At 37.5% G+C, this 16472-nt stretch overlaps 1 protein-coding gene across 1 annotated transcript; it reads right to left on the bottom strand.

Annotated features, from left to right (window-relative positions):
• Positions 1-6940: 6940 nt before the first annotated feature.
• Positions 6941-10179, bottom strand: LOC108681301 (DNA-directed RNA polymerases I, II, and III subunit RPABC3). The gene is made up of 3 exons (XM_018170324.2): positions 9972-10179; positions 7880-8068; positions 6941-7377 (listed from the first exon to the last, which is right to left on the bottom strand). Exons 1-3 carry the CDS (start codon positions 10155-10157, stop codon positions 7303-7305), a joined length of 450 nt encoding a protein of 149 aa, XP_018025813.1. The 5' UTR covers positions 10158-10179; the 3' UTR covers positions 6941-7302.
• Positions 10180-16472: the final 6293 nt, after the last annotated feature.

The raw sequence follows: 16472 nt of genomic DNA, 5'->3' as shown, positions 1-16472 counted from the left end.
AAAAGACCTGCCAATTTGAGAGAGAGGACTTTCTCTAAAATTTGATGTAAAGTATAATACCAAATTTCTTCTGCTTTATTTTAGTCATGTCTAGTAGTCTAATGTGGGTGGATAGCTAGAGGTCAGCAATCAGCATAGCCCAAGTCCACAGTGCGATTACATATACCTTCCCGAGAGTAACGCAGACGGGCATCTTCACGGCTTTTGACACAAAGCGCCCACCACAACAGCGCTGTAGCGGTAGCGCCCGCTACATATTTAAGTAGCGATACGAGGTTTTGCCGCTACAGCGCTACCGCTACATTTATAGATAAAGCCTTTAGATTTTACTTAAGGGGACCGGCTACCCTCTAACAAAACTTTTTTGTTTACAGACGGATCGTTTTGAAACTTGGTACACACATGTAAAACAGAAATCTAAGACCTTTTTATTCATGTAAATTTAAAAAAATGAAAGAAAACTTGGAATTAATAGAAAACGGCAAAGAAGGGGTACTCTAAAAAAGTTTATAACTTTTGCAAATCACTTGCTACAATGTCGAGACACCTATCATTCGATTTGTAAAAACAATATCTAGCGACTGTAGGAGGCCCGATTTTTTATTTTCCTCGTCGTTTTTTTCGCGTTCTTCCCATTTTTCACATTTTTACCCCCCACCTTCCTCCCCTTCCCATATATAAGTCAAACCATGCACATATTAAAAAAGAGGCTTCTAGAGTCGCTAGGTATTGTTTTTACAAATCGAATGGTATTTCTCATTGCCGTAGCTTGAAAACTGTTGGAGTTATAATTTTTTTAAGATGGCGTTTTTTGGATTTTTAAATTGTTCAGGGGAGCCAAATAAAGTAAAATTCATAGAAAACAGAAGAATATGCTCAAAAAGTCTTGATATTGTAGCCCAAGCTTTCCCATTGCCAATTATTTGCATTCAAGGTGTAAGCGCGACGGCTATACCTGCCGCTCTTACTTCAGCGCCAGTCAGACAAACGAAACTTTATCCATGCAGGGAAGTGAACTTTGGTAGTCTGACGATTTATTGGTAACACAGGCACTGGTAAGAACACAAAATAAACTCGAAATGAACCCAAAAAAGCCACAAAATAAGCGTAAAGTGAACTCGGAATAAACCCAAAATAAACCCAGCGGACGGCACCGACTGAATCTATTGTTCGTGGTAGTGAACTAATAGGATTCTGCAACAAAAATAATAAATAAACTTAAGATATGGCTATAATACTTAACTTTAAATATTCCTAACAAAATAATTACAATTCACAGATATTACAGCATAAATTTAGATCTCACAAAATAACTATTCACAAATATCACGCACAAATTAACATGTCACAATATAACCACTTTTCACAAAAATTAACCAACAGTGAAGCGCAAAGTGCTTCACGACTGACAGAATGAAAGTGACGCGCTTCGGATGATCAGGGTGAACAGACTTTTTCTCTAAATGAAAATACTAGTAAAATCGATAGACAAAAAAACATTAATCAAAAAATGGATACAAATTTAACAGAACAAATATGAGTAATAACTGTTGAATGATCGCAAAAAATTATAAGGAAAATCGCGATACAAAAATTAAAGACGCATGAGGCGCGGCTACAAAGGTACCAGCACGCGTCTTTAGACCTATTTATGTTCAAGTTAACGTGAATAATAGGCTATAAATGGGACTTTTTATGTATAAATATATATATAAATATTCATTTTACATACCTTTACAACTGCATTACGCAAAAACTATTGCATGAACATCCATGGTAGTAGCTTTGTTAAACGCGTCTTGTTTGTAGCTTTCAAACGAGTGCAAACACTTTGCAATTAACCTAAATAATGACATATAAATACCATTTATTTGCAAATAATTATATAAAATGATCATTTTATAAAAGTTCAAGACTGCATTACACAAAAAAGTATTGCATGTACATCTATGGTAGTAGCTTTGTTAAACGCGTCTCGTTTGTAGCTTTCAAACGAGTGCAAACACTTTGTAATTAACGAGAGTAATGATCTTTATATACAGATTTAATTCAAATAAATCTTTGTACATATTGTTAAAAAATGGTCATATATATATTTTTAAAATTGTCTTACGCAAAAATTATAGCACGCACAGACATGCGGTAAACTGCGTTAGACGCGCCTTTTCAGCAGCTACAAAATGAGTCAAGAAAACGGTAAAGCCAAAATTTCCGATTTTTAAGGTAGCCGGTCCCCTTAATAGTATTAAATATTATTTAAAAACCAGCATGATACATACATATTATAAATTACAGAATAAAACTGTACGAAAGATTTCGGTGTAATGTTGTCAACCTCAGCCTGTTACTAGTGTCAACATGTTAGTTGTTACTCGTTAAGTTGTTACCAGTTACCACTTACAGGTTTTTCTCATCTTTCAGTTTGCTTACAGTTATTTTTATGTTTCACCTTCCCTACATGGATGTCTACTTTAATCTACCAATCTCAAAAATAATCCACATATATATATACAAAAAAGACTGATTTTTATATGTATATGTGGATAATTTCTTAGATTGGTAGATTAAAGTTCACATCCATGTAGGGAAGGTAAAACATAAAAATAACTAACTTTTATTTACTGTATCTTACCCTGGGGTAACCCATACTAGTTCGGTTAGGTTAATTGCAATAAAGATGCATTGATATGTTTTAAAAATGTTTTATTGTCATTAAATGTTAATGAGTAAATCCCAATAGCAGAACAATAAGTATTTAGAGATTTCCAATAATTTTGGCCATTGTAGCGGCTAATGTAGCGCGCTACATTTTACTGTAGCGGTAGCGGTAGCGCCCGTTACAATCTAGTGGGTGTAGCGGTAGCGCCCGCTACATTTAAAGCATGTAGCGGTAGCGGTAGCGCCCGTTACAATCTAGTGGGTGTAGCGGTAGCGCCCGCTACATTTAAAGCATGTAGCGGTAGCGGTAGCGCCCGTTACAATCTAGTGGGTGTAGCGGTAGCGCCCGCTACATTTAAAGCATGTAGCGGTAGCGGTAGCGCCGCTACATTTCCAAGTAGCGCTGCCCAGCTCTGCTCATTGGTCTGAGGCTATGTGTAGATATTGCATGTTGCTGGTTGGCGTTAGGCCCAGGGCCTGTTTACGAGTCAATTTTGCTACCCACGGCTGCGCTCCCGTCTAATGTTATATATAATGGTTTCTATTCTACAGGCCGACTCAAGCGTACTGCTTCTTCAATAATGGGAAACAGAGCCGTGTTGATCACAGTTTAGGTGTGAAAAAAAAATGAAAATGTGGGTTCATGTTTTTCTTAGGCAATATTATTTTTTGTGCGTAAAAAAATAACCATATTGATTCAGATGTTTTCATTACGCACAACTAATTGAATTAATTATTTTCCGCATTGGAACTTACCACACTCTGGATCTTAATTGCCAGGGGTTTTAAACAGGCTTGTGCGCAAAATGACAGAAGACAATATGTCTATAAAAATCATCACAACCAGTACCAAACTTTAACAATAGCACATTCTTTGCGAATAGCAGCGCGAAAACTGTTCATTACTTTTTCTTAAACAGTCCCCGCTTGCAAGAATATTTTTTACTCGTGTGCATTTGTCAATAGCAGGCGCATGTGACAACGCTTTTCTTAACATAACATAACATAGTGATGTCGGCGCTGAAGTGTAGGCCTGATGTGGTCTGTCGCCGATTCTTTTCCTTTTCGTGCCTTGTTCACAGAAAATCTAAAATCGTGTCATTTGACCGTATTTTTTCATGACTGACGAAAGTTTGAAATAGCTACTCGACTTCAACCGGGTTCGATATGGTGCTAGGCATTTCAAATCTGAACATATATTTTTCCATAGCTTTATCTAGTCTGCTCTTGAACGAGTTTATACTTGGAGCGTCAACGATGTCATCGGGGAGGCTGTTCCACATGTCAGTGATTCGAAGCGAGAAGAAATTTTGTCGCGTGGAGAAGTTGCAGCGTAGTTTTTTTAGTTTATAGCTGTGGCCCCTGGTGTTGGTTCTTGTTTCAAATCCTAGTAATCCTTCGGGGACCTTGTATAAACCATGAGCATACTTGCAAAGCTGGGCAGCGCTACTTTGAAATGTAGCGCCGCTGCCGCTACCGCTACATGCTATAAATATAGCGGGCGCTACCGCTACCGCTACATCCACTAGATTGTAACGGGCGCTACCGCTACCGCTACAGTAAAATGTAGCGCGCTACATTAGCCGCTACAATGGCCAAAATTATTAGTAATCTCTTAATATTTATTGTTCTGCTATTGGGATTTACTCATTAACATTAAATGAGAATAAAACATTTTCAAAACATATCAATGCAACTTTATTACAATTAACCTAACCGAAATAGTACAGGTTAGATACAGTAAATAAAATTTAGTTATTTTTATATTATACCTTACCTACATGGATGTCTACTTTAATGTGCCGATCTCAAAAATTATCCACATATACATATACAAAATCTGTCTTTTATTTGTATATATATGTGGATAATTTTTGAGATTGGTAGATTAAAGTAGATATCCATGTAGGGAAGGTGAAACATATAAATGACTGTATAAAAATAACTNAGGATCTAATCTTAACTTTGTGTAGTTTCTCATTATCATGGTCTAAAGACCCGCCCTCAAGCCAGTATCTAATCTTAACTTTGTGTAGTTTCTCATTATCATGGTCTAAAGACCCCCCCTCAAGCCAGTACCTAATCTCAACCCTTTTGTGCAGTATTCCACGTCACCCATATGAAATAAAGCGAAGAAAAATCCCACGGATTTTTATTTCACTCCCGTTGAGCCAGACATCTAAGCCAGCTTGGGCTACAATATCAAGACTTTTTGGGCATATTCTTCTGTTTTCAATAAATTTTACTTTATTTGGCTCCCCTGAACAATTTAAAAATCCAAAAAACGCCATCTTAAAAAAATTATAACTCCAACAGTTTTCAAGCTACGGCAATGAGAGACATACCATTCGATTTGTAAAAACAATACCTAGCGACTCTTGAAGCCTTTTTTTTAATATGTGCATGGTTTGACTCATATATGGGAGGAGGAGGGGGGTGGGGGGTAAAAATGTGAAAAAAATTGGAAGAACGCGAATAAAAAAGAAACGATGAGGAAAATGAAAAATCGGGGCTCTACAGTCGCTAGATCTTGTTGTTACAAATCGAATGATATGTGTCTCGACATTGTAGCATGTGATTTGCAAAAGTTATAAACTTTTTTAGAGTACCCCTTAGTTGCCGTTTTCTATTAATTCCATGTTTTCTTTCATTTTTTTAAACTTACATGAACAAAAAGGTCTTAGATTTCTGTTTTTCATATGTGTACCAAGTTTCAAAACGATCCGTCTGTAAACAAAAAAGTTTTGTTGGAGGGTAGCCGGTCCCCTTAAGTAAAATCTAAAGGCTTTATCTATAAAGGTAGCGGTAGCGCTGTAGCGGCAAAACCTCGTATCGCTACTTAAATATGTAGCGGGCGCTACCGCTACCGCTATATTGCCTTAAATGTAGAGCCGCTACCGCTACTGAAAATGTAGCGGCCGCTATATGTAGCGCGCGCTACTGCCCACCTCTGTGAGCTACCAGGCGCTTGAGAACCTCTTCTTCGTGTATTTCAAAACCCGTTAGCTTCGAGCTGACTGGGTGCTCCTCAATATCTGGAATACTGTTTAAGTCCTCATCTGTGAATACACTGCTGAATAACTGATTAAGAACGTTTGCCTTGCCCTCATCGGAGGAAATCTTTCGTTGGTCTACTTTCAAATAAAAATTATCTTACTGTATCATTTAATTTACTTCGCCATAAGCAAAAATAACATCAGCACAATTGTATTGAAAAAAAAACAAGACTCTCAGTGCGATCTCATTTTTTTTATGTGATCTAGAATCAGAACAAACAACCTCAAAGCATTGAACAATATCGATAGAGGGAGAGAAGTTTTACTAATTAGTCGGCCTTTCGCTTACGCGCTAATACGTACTTACCGTTAGTCGTACATGTACCCTACAATCGATCTACTCCTAATTTACCACGCTTTTCAAATCTCAAAACTCTCACACCTGCTGGAAAAATTTGCATCCATGCGTAGTTTTATATCAAAATTTTCATGATCATGCAAGGCTAACGATTATTTCGTACGTTTAGACGGTGCCTCAAGACTTCTATGCAGAACAAACAAGGCTTCAAAAAGTTCCAAGAGCCTTAAGCTGACGCAAAAACTTTTGCTGGACTGATTTTGTGGTGAAGCGTAACACAATCCTTTGTCAGGCTTTGTCTGAGAACCAATCTTGTACCATCTCACAGCATGGTCTCTTTTCGCGCCTTTCAGCTCTCGGGAAAAACGGTTCTTTCGAAACATTAATCAACCGGATGCAATTGACATTTTATCTTATCCTGGCTGATGTAGGTACTATACTCAACAAGCATTCCGTCTGAAAGGCTCTGTGGACGTGATGTAGAAGCGTTAATGTTAATGATCACAACTTAGGAAGCAAAAGAAATTATTACTGTAATTTGAAACAAAGAAATTAATCTCTAAAAGCAATGCTAAGATCATTTTCGTGAAGTGATTTCTTAGGAAAAACAATATTATTATGCCTCATCAAGATGTTAATTATGAAAAATTCCTCATTGAAACTGACCGATAGAGGTCAAGTCTCAAAATAAATCGTTATCTAGTGCACATTCTTTTCCATGAATATCATTACCCAGAAGTGGAGTTAAATAAGTTTAAAATACTCTTCTATCTTAAAGTAATTTTGGCAAGACCTAACACAACACAAATTTGAAAAACTAAAAGTGAAAGCAACAAAAATTGTAGTTGGTAGTAGCAATTAATGTGAATAAAATTTACAAACACTCCGAAAAGAAGTATTTAAGACAGGAAAAAAAAGAACACCACCAAATAATAAATATTCTGATTTTAATTGGAGATCCATTCTAAAGAGACAATAATTGTGAAGTAGTTTGAGAACGGGAATAATTCTATTCTGGTTGACAAAATGCTTCCATACTTTGCTCATGAGAGGAATTTTCACTTCCCATTGTCAAGAAAGACGAGTCTTACTAACGTAGACGAACAACAGATAATTGGAACAAAAAAGTTAGTTGAACATTTTTACCTCAAATACAATACTGATGTTTCAATTGTATTGAATGGCTGTCTTTCTAGCCCCTGCAATGAGCTTCATCTCGACCATCTTTCAATTTCATCTCTTCGTTATCCTTAACAATTCTTAACTGGACAATTATTCTCCTATCCTTACTTAGAAAGCAATCTTCTTCATAAGCAGGTAGATGTGTTTGTCTACTTCAAAACCGTGCAATGTGTTTGCGTCTCCCTGAAAAAGAAATTGATTTGATTATTACAAGGAGAGGTTTAAGCTCATTTAATTCATTCCATCAGTTGACCAGTAAGGATGTGCAGGATGTGACAAGATTTTCTTCCAAAAATTTTCCAGGATGGAAAAACAATTTTCTTAAAGATATGTATTATTATTACTATTACTACCGTACTTAGTTTGATAATTCAATTATTTTTCCAAATTAAATTTGTGAATCTCATATCAACTTGTGGTAGCACTTTTAATTAATTAAAGGTTGAAAAGTTGCCCTTCAAAGAATAAAAAATTCTCACAAATTCTACCAAAAAATTTTTCATCAATAACTTTAAAAGTCTCTAAACCCACTGTTTCAAAAATGTTGAATTATGAACAAGGCAATATCATAGCATTTGTTGACATTACAAATGTTTCAATTTGAAAATAATTTATATCATATTGCATCTGCTAGCATTAGTAAAAAAAATAAATTATTTCTACAGTTTCAAAATAAAATCAGCACCTGGAGTTTCATGAGCAATCCTCCATAAGATACATAAGCTGCCAGTCGGCCCGTTGCTTCGCCTTCATCTCCTTCTATTCTATAGACCTTGCCATACATGACATACTCAAAGGGGTCTGCTCGTGAGGGTCCAGACTCGAGTGGGTTGTAGTTGGGGCCATCAGTCGGATAACCATCTTCACGAAGAGTCTGAAAAAATTAAAGAAATGTTAAATTTTTACTGAGCATCATAGATTATGAGTGTCAGCATGCAGTGCCCATCACTTTAAACTGTCCAGGCAGTGAGCATAATAAATTTAGGTAGCTTAGACATGTTGTATTCATAACATGTATTTAATATTCCTGTGATATTGATAGATCAGTAATGTATAATCTAGAGACTAAATCTCACCAGTTTGTGTAATAAAATGAGTTTGAATTGGAGTGGACAATGAAGCAATTCAGAAAAAGATATAATTTACATTATAGGAAATCTCTGCAATCATTAAATACTACAAATCATCTCATAAAATCATTGTAATTAAACTGACTGACTTAGCATATGACTGTCTGCCCTTCTATAAAAAATTCTCATAAGATTTAAAATAATATATAATTTTAGGAACTGACATTAATCTTTTGAGCAAGGATTTTCTTTTCTTGATGGAATCTTACATATCAACGGCTGACATAAATACTTCCTATACAAGTTTTAATTGCAGAATAAGGTAGAAAAATGCAGGTTTCACTTGAAAATCATTGGAGATTGATCAATTTCATAGAAATTGCAAGAGAACAATGAATGGAAATCACTGTTGACAGTTGCTGTGCATGGAGCATACCCAGACCTAGAATCTTCTTTGAAAATTTCATTATTTTTAACATAATTTAAAAATTTCAAATTTCAAGCGTTGCAAAAGTCTTCCCTTACTTGATAATTAATGTAGTGATGTAGTTGCATTCACAACACTGTAATTATATTAAAATCTCCCTTGGAAACCTTACATTTGAATTTTCAAGTCCTATCAAAAGCCTAATTTGCTGAATAGAGAAAACAAACAGAAATTGTTGATAAGAAATACTCTGTGATCTTCAATAAATCCTACATTAGAAAACAACTTCTGCCAAACTACACCAATTTGACTTCATGACCTGGCAGCAAGAGAGGAATCATTAACTAGAGATACAGAATCCAACTGATTGAAAGGCAAATTAAAATTCCTCACCATGGACTAGAACAATTGAAGCCTGAAAACGCCGAGAACTGTCATCTTATCCAGTACATCCCAAACTCTGAACTTCATCTCAAGATCACCAATGAACTGAGCAGGCTTCAAGATAACTACAAAAACAGCATGAAACTTGGGACTCTTTGCAAATTCAATTACTTCTAATGAGGATTGAGGAGATACAGGTCTTCAGCATTCTACTGATGGATATATCGACCTCTCCTCCCACACTCCAAGCAAGGATCAGAAAGAACTTCTAAACCTGGGACTTTGTCAAAATTCAGCAAAACCAAGAAGCAAATTGAACTTGAGTTACTTTATGACTTTGTTGAAACTAAAGAATGATGGTAAAATAAATATCAATCCTGACCTCAAAGACCTATCAAGAGCCGACACCACCAAACTACAAGGCTCAGAGCACTGCATGATGATGATCTACTGATACGCATGATGAGTTTCCAGCTTTCAATTTTCAAACAGCTGGATTAGTCAGGATGTTGAAGCTATTATCAGAATAATTCTAAGTTTAGATATTGAGCCATATATACAATACCTTTTTTTTATGTAGGTACTTTTGTGATTTTCAAAGTTAAAGTGTTTGGAACATCATACTCCAGTGAAATGTCATTTGGTAACCTGTTTTTCAATCTACCAATACCAGCAAGAAATTTTGTTCAGTTTTTTGAAAAAACAATGATGCACAGCTCTGTTGTTAATAAAAGTCATGCTCTGGTTTCAATAAAACCTGCATAAATGAGTAACTTCAACTATACTAAATCACTGGCCTTGATATTTATTAAAGTCATGTCATACTAGCAAGTTAAATACAAAAATATTATATGTTCAAAAGAAGAGGAGCCAAATATGGAAAGTTTCAAACATACCTGCGCCAAGATTAGACGAAACTTATCCCCAAAATCCATAGGATAAAGCCATGTGTTAATGTCCAGAATGAGGTCCATTTTGAAAGATTCACTTTCACAGTGTAGTCTGGATACTCTGTCAAATTTTTTGCCATCACAGTTGATGTCTTTAACATCAAAAATATCTTCAAACAGAATTCCACTCATATTTATGGTAAAATTAGTTATCTGAAAAGAAACAAATAATTTAACAATACAATTTTATTGTTATCAAGCTATTAAGGGGGAAAGATATTCACAAAATGAACTTAAATTATGATGACACAACCATGTTTTTTTAGAAATTTGTCGTCTACTTGCTTGGCTGCAATTTGCAAAAAGGTGCCACTTTGTGCTAAAAACTTTGATATCTTATTAGACTGTTAATGAAAGATAGTGAGAAATCAAGCTAACAGTTCTTAGAGCATGCTCTTTAAATTTCAGAGCTCTGCCAATAGTCCCATAGCGATGGTGGAAGTTGCAATAAAAACAATTTTTCAACTCCAATGCCTGTGATACTATTACAAAGACACTGTTACATGAAACTGTTTACTTGCATTTACCCAATACTGCTCTAGTCCATGGTGTGTCCTGCATACTGGTAATGTAAAACCTGGAAAGTAGTATATGAATCTGGAAAATTGTGAGTCGTATACAAGTCACTCGTATACAACTCACAAGTTTCCAGACTTGTATAAGACTTGTAATTTTCCAGCCTCATATATGAATTTCCAGGCTTTCCATGACCAGTATGCACCCTGCTAGTCTACTTAATTAGTCAAGTGCTAGTCAATCTAGCGCTAGGGGCTAGAGTACTACTTGGTACTAGTTTTACTTCTTAGCTGGCTGTAATTTAAATAACTAGTACTGAAGTAAATATAGATTTAATCAATTTTATTATTAATAAATATCAATTATTTAATAATAAAAGTCAATATTTAACATTTTTATTCATATTATGATATATTATATTAAATTAATATTAATTTAAGCTTGCTTATGGTGCCAAAAACCATGAAACTGGAATATATTCTGTTCAATTCTGCCTTATGGTCAATTTACACCATTTATATCAATCAGTCACATGGTCACTCACACCCATTTTTCCCACCCCACCCATACTCAGTCCCACATGCAGGTAATGTCTCAACCAAAACATTTTATTTTAGCTAGAATATATAGCCTATAACAAGAGCTTTCTTGTGGTGCTAAAATCTTTGAAATTGGCTTGTAGGAAACCTAGAAATGGTAGGCTTGTAGGAAACCAAAAATTGGCTTGTAGGAAACCAAAAATAATGCTATTTTTGGGACGTAATTGAATAAAGGAAAAAATTCTTAGCTTTTTCACTTGTGTTTATACTCTAGTAATAACTCTACTTAGTATATTTACATGTTATTTTTCTAGATTTTTTCTTTTTTTCTGATGTATAATATTTGTTACAATTCAAAGAAAAAAAATTTTGTTTACACACCTTTAACCCTTTCACGGGTATGTTACCATATATGATCACTTGAAATCGCGTCACAAAAAGCCTCACCACGGCTTCCTGTTTGTTTTTGAGGCATCCTTATAATGCCTCAGTCAATCACTAATTATCTGACCATCATTCTATCAATAGCATCACCAGCTGCAAAGTCCACAAATTGAAATATGAGCATTTAAATGAAGGTTTTGACTCGAACAATGGAATTGGCACTCTTTCCGCATTTTCTTCATAAGGTGGAAGTATCAATATATATATTTATTTATTTTGGTAACTTGATTAAATTTAAGTAAATTAGTATATTGTTATGTTTCTAATTTTTCATTTGTATAAACTGAATTTCAATTATAAAGAAAAATTTTGTGCACCAACCACATTTAATAAATTCTTCAAGTGCCATTTAAACCCTTAATGGGCAAAATTTGCAAAAATACATAGAAATAAATATTTTGTATAATACTTCTTACTTTATTGAAATGGTTTCTGAAATTTTAATTTCTGGATATTTCAATGCTTGCCCGCTAAAGGGATAAGGCTCACTCAACAACTGTCAGGGACTAGGGTAAACGCGGTACATTCCGACACATTAAGGACGCATCGAGAAATGAAAAACTATAAAAAACTGTATGCGTTACTCGAATTCTGTTTGCTTCACGTGACTCTCAAAACACCGCACGACGCACCAGCAACAATGAAACGTCACAAAATGTTGCCATATTTATTTAAAAGCCTTTAGAATGCAAACCTACCAAATCCCTATATTCCGACATTGTGTGTGACTATATTCGGCGTGTGGTGAGACTTATTCCGACCACGCTTCAAATTGTACTAATACGTAATTCCAACATCCACGTGTTTGAATTCCAATTGCTGTGTGAGCTGCATTGGAATACAACACGCTTTGAATTAGAACGCTATTGAATATTGAGCACTACTTAATTAGGCTTTTAATTAACAGTTATTAAGCTTTTAATTAAGAAAATTATAATTTTTGCACACAGCTTGGAACGAGCTGTGTGTGTCCAATTTAAGTTGTGTTGGAATTATTTTTATGTGTCTAAATCCATTTCTCAACTTAATCATCTATTAATTTATTTACCACTTGAAATCAGCAAATACAGGTATACTTGAAGGATTCCTAATATATTCACAGACGTATTTAAAAGTCTCAAACCATAATATTCTTTCCACACAAAGAGTTTATAACTATTTGGTAGAGCAAGGTCAACTGTCAACTTTAACACATTTTTCAATGATCTCATTGGGTGGCATGCACCGTCTCTCTTTGGATCTCAACATTTTCCCGCTAGATGGCCCAGACCTAGTGTTTTGGCAGTAGTTTGACGCGCAAATGTATGACGTCACTATTTCATCCATCAACAAACGCATGGAACTAAAACAAAGCTTAATATAAAGGAAAAACTAGAGAGGTGTTGTAATTACCCACATTGTCGGAATATACCGCGTTTACCCTAGATTGAAATTTTTCTACTTAGGGAGTTATTTCAACTCTCATGAGCATGAGCAGTCCTGGCCCAATCAAGAAATCATGCAGTTTTATAACAAATTACATAGAGCTAGGCTAATTCATCTATCTTTATCAGGAATCTAGCAGCTCAGAAAATTACATAATAGCTCTATTCTTGAGCAGGATTGGAATTTTACTATTTGTTTCTGAAATCTTGTGGCTCCAATATGACAAATTCTCAATATATTGGAATCTCTTGTCCCGATTGTACACTTTTATCAACAATTAGATAGGAGGTAATCTGTAATTCATCTGGTGGAAATCTCAACTCCCAGTCACCAGAAATGGCATGACATCTCTAGTTGCGGACCTGTGGCCCTAATGGTAGTTTTCATGCTTGGTCTTGAGAAATTAACTTGGTTTTTCAGGGAACGCAGCCGTGCACCACAAATTTTGTACACCAATAAGCCCTGAATCGAACGCCTTGGATCTTTCCGGACATCCACCAATCAGCCGTGAATGGAATCTGCTATCCGTAACCGATCATTGACATCCTTCTGCTTTGAATATTTTGAGCTCCACACCCCCCAGACACGAGGTCGAATAGACTAGGGTCAAATGGCTGTCCACCCCTGAACGTTGCGTCGAAGCATCACTTCATACCCTGGCCACCGCTCGAATTGCAACTTGCGCGCAACAGCCTGCGACCACTTGGATTTGCCCACCTCCGGCCTCGCATAAAACCTGCCGTGCACCACCAGGCCGTCGGTCAAAAGAGCCGTGCGACTGGCTGAGTCAGGTTAGGTTAGGTTAGGTTAGGTTGGGTTAGCACTCGGCTGGAGCGTTCGACCCGCGGGCATTCGACCAAGGGCTGGTTCGAAGCACTGCCTAGATACGGACGGCTTGGTGGCGGATATCACATTCGCTGCAAGGCTCCGGCGCGCTACGTCCGAGTGGTGTACAATTTTTTCGCGGTACGGCGGATGACGCTAGGCCATTCGATAGCCGGCTGTTTCTCCTGAGGGCTGATTGGTCTAATTCAATTGATTCGTTCTGTCTGGTGGCTTTCGGCTGCCTATATGATTTTCCAGAAGTGTTGAAGGCTACGTTCCGGAGGGCAGGAGTCATGATAGTCCATTACATCCAGGGCAGTGGTGGTCTTCGGCAGGCTTCCCGGTTTTTCACACAAGTTAATGTGTTAAATTGGCTCTGGCAGGAGCATGCTGAGGGCAATGAATGGAGCAGCGCTAGTAATAGTAAATGCTATATAGTTTCAGCAAAATTCAGCCTTCAGCTTCAGGGGATACATAAGCCTTAGGCCACAGGCCCACACCCCACTGTCCCCACAGATATTTCTCAGAGAGCCTGAGATAGGACTATCAATATCACTGTATCAGATAATTTAAAGTAAGCCAAATGGGCTCTCGCTCTAACGCCGCCATCGCGCACCATGCGCCATTGCCTGTACGCACTGGGAGCACAGCCCTAAACCACAAATTTAGCTCGTAAACAAGCCCTGGCGCCAACGCCTACACTATAATGCAATAACTAAACTCAGCTCACACCCAAGAAGCTGTAGGTAACTGAGTCATCTTCCCACACCAACTTTAAGCAACACCTACCTCACTCCACAGCCTGCTGAATCAAATAGTCAATTGTCAACAGGTCCTACTCCACAGAATTTTACCCCATACTATCACTTCTTTACTAACGCCGTAAGCCTTACTAGCCGCAGACCATGCCAGATCACCGAAAACCTGCTCTGCTATTTGCAGGACTGGCGTAATCCCGCCACACTCCACGGGCAGAAGCGCAAACCGCCGTCCCTATAACGCCATGCCCCGGCTCTCCCCCTTCACAGCCATAAGGCTTTCTTCAATTGCTGATCAGTTGTGCGCCAGGTTAGGTTAGGTTTGGTTGGGTTAGGTTAGGTTAGGTCCCTCCATCGCGCCAGGCGCATTACTGATCGGTTAACGAGAAAAGCCTTCTGCTGGCTGGGAAGGGGGAGAGCCGGGGCATGGCGTTATAGGGACGGCGGTTTGCGCTTTAGCCTGTGGAGTAGAGTGCCATGAAGCAGTGGCTTTGACGTAAAGGCGCTGTTATGTCGGGCACTTATTTTCAAAAGCCGCAAATACGCCAGGCTGTGTTAAATACAAGCACGCAACAGTTTGGCTATTTGCCCACGGCTGTTACTTCGGTGGCTTGATGTCAGTTGGCTGATTGATTCATATCCAGGAAAGGAAATGACACCGATGGCTTTAGGCACTTAATCACACAGGCTAATATGCCCTCTAGAGTGAATACAAGCGGAAACTGGAAAGGAATAGATATTGAATTGTGGGCAAGGGCTATGTAGGGGTCTATACTGCGTCCCTACGCACTCAGTCGCACACTCGCACTGCTCAGCCTAGTGAAGGAAATATCGACTCTCGTAGTCTCTTGATAAGTTGATAGTACGTCCCAGGTCTCCTACAGTGGCAATAGTCGTTGGAATTTCAACGACTTTCGCTGAAGTTTTCGACCAATTTTTTTACTTTACAACGACTTTCGAGCGAAAATAATAGGTCATTTATCTTTTTCAACGACTGCCAACTAATGGGACTCTTCCACAATAAACTTCTGACGACTGCCAACAAGCGACTTAGCGAGAGCCGACAAGATACGACTGCGGTACTGACTAAAACCCGGACCCCAACAGCGCATTATGAGCGGCGGATGTAAAATGTTCAGCCCGGGACAACGCAACCATCATATGTATTGAAGCCTGCAAAAATAATCAGACAGATTACGTCAGTGTTTTTTTCCACTTAGAAGCTAGAATCAAACTTTCTTGAGGAAATTTTCTGCATGTTATATTTTTATTTTAACCTTGACATGTAAGAGCATGTAGGTGTGCAATATATTGCGGTGTTTTTATGCATGATATTCATGCATTTTAACCGATTACGTACATCTGAAAATTTGTATGCAAAATATTACGATGTTTGTGTGCATGTTTGGGTGTGTGTACGTCAGTACGGCAAAGTGACCATAGTGGCAAAGCAGCGAGTTTTTTAGACTCTCCCTCAACCTCAAGTTCATTTTTGAGTCCCATATGACATATATAGACCAGTAAAGTATCCTTGATACTGATACCTATTAGCTACCTAAAAATTAGTTTAAATCGTGAGTAAATGAGGAAATTAAAAATGAATGGATTCTAAAAAATCTGTGGTTTGTCACTATGACTGTACTCACTGACACAGTATGGTACATGTACATGATCTGCAGGTCAGAAATCAGGTCAGTCAGATGATTCTGATGCTTCATACCCTTTTTCCTGAGTTTTGGTCAACAGTCTGCGTCCTGCGACCGTGTGCGGCGTGAGTAAAGTTCTGGGACCTTGTATAAACCATGAGATGGTGAGTAGGTATAAGGTATACTTCAATGAAGTCCTCACGCTGTCACCGTGTCACGCAGACGTCGATAACAGAGGCTTGGAAGCTTCATAGTCTTTAATCTTTCTTCATACTTCATAGAACTTGACAACTT

Source organism: Hyalella azteca, unplaced genomic scaffold (genome assembly GCF_000764305.2).
Source record: "Hyalella azteca isolate HAZT.00-mixed unplaced genomic scaffold, Hazt_2.0.2 contig665, whole genome shotgun sequence".
Classification (NCBI taxonomy): domain Eukaryota; kingdom Metazoa; phylum Arthropoda; class Malacostraca; order Amphipoda; family Hyalellidae; genus Hyalella; species Hyalella azteca.
Note: the sequence above shows the minus strand (reverse complement) of the source record. Positions and strands in the feature narration are given on the sequence as shown.

What these genes read in the sequence shown, in the direction of transcription:
- LOC108681301 (XM_018170324.2), bottom strand. Translation starts at nt 10,157, where the DNA reads ATGAGTGGAATTCTGTTTGAAGATATTTTTGATGTTAAAGACATCAAC. An exon ending in TTCGTCTAATCTTGGCGCAG is followed by an intron (nt 8,069 to 9,971) that starts GTATGTTTGAAA and finishes TAATTTTTTCAG; the next exon opens with ACTCTTCGTGAAGATGGTTA. An exon ending in GATTGCTCATGAAACTCCAG is followed by an intron (nt 7,378 to 7,879) that starts GTGCTGATTTTA and finishes TTTCTTTTTCAG; the next exon opens with GGAGACGCAAACACATTGCA.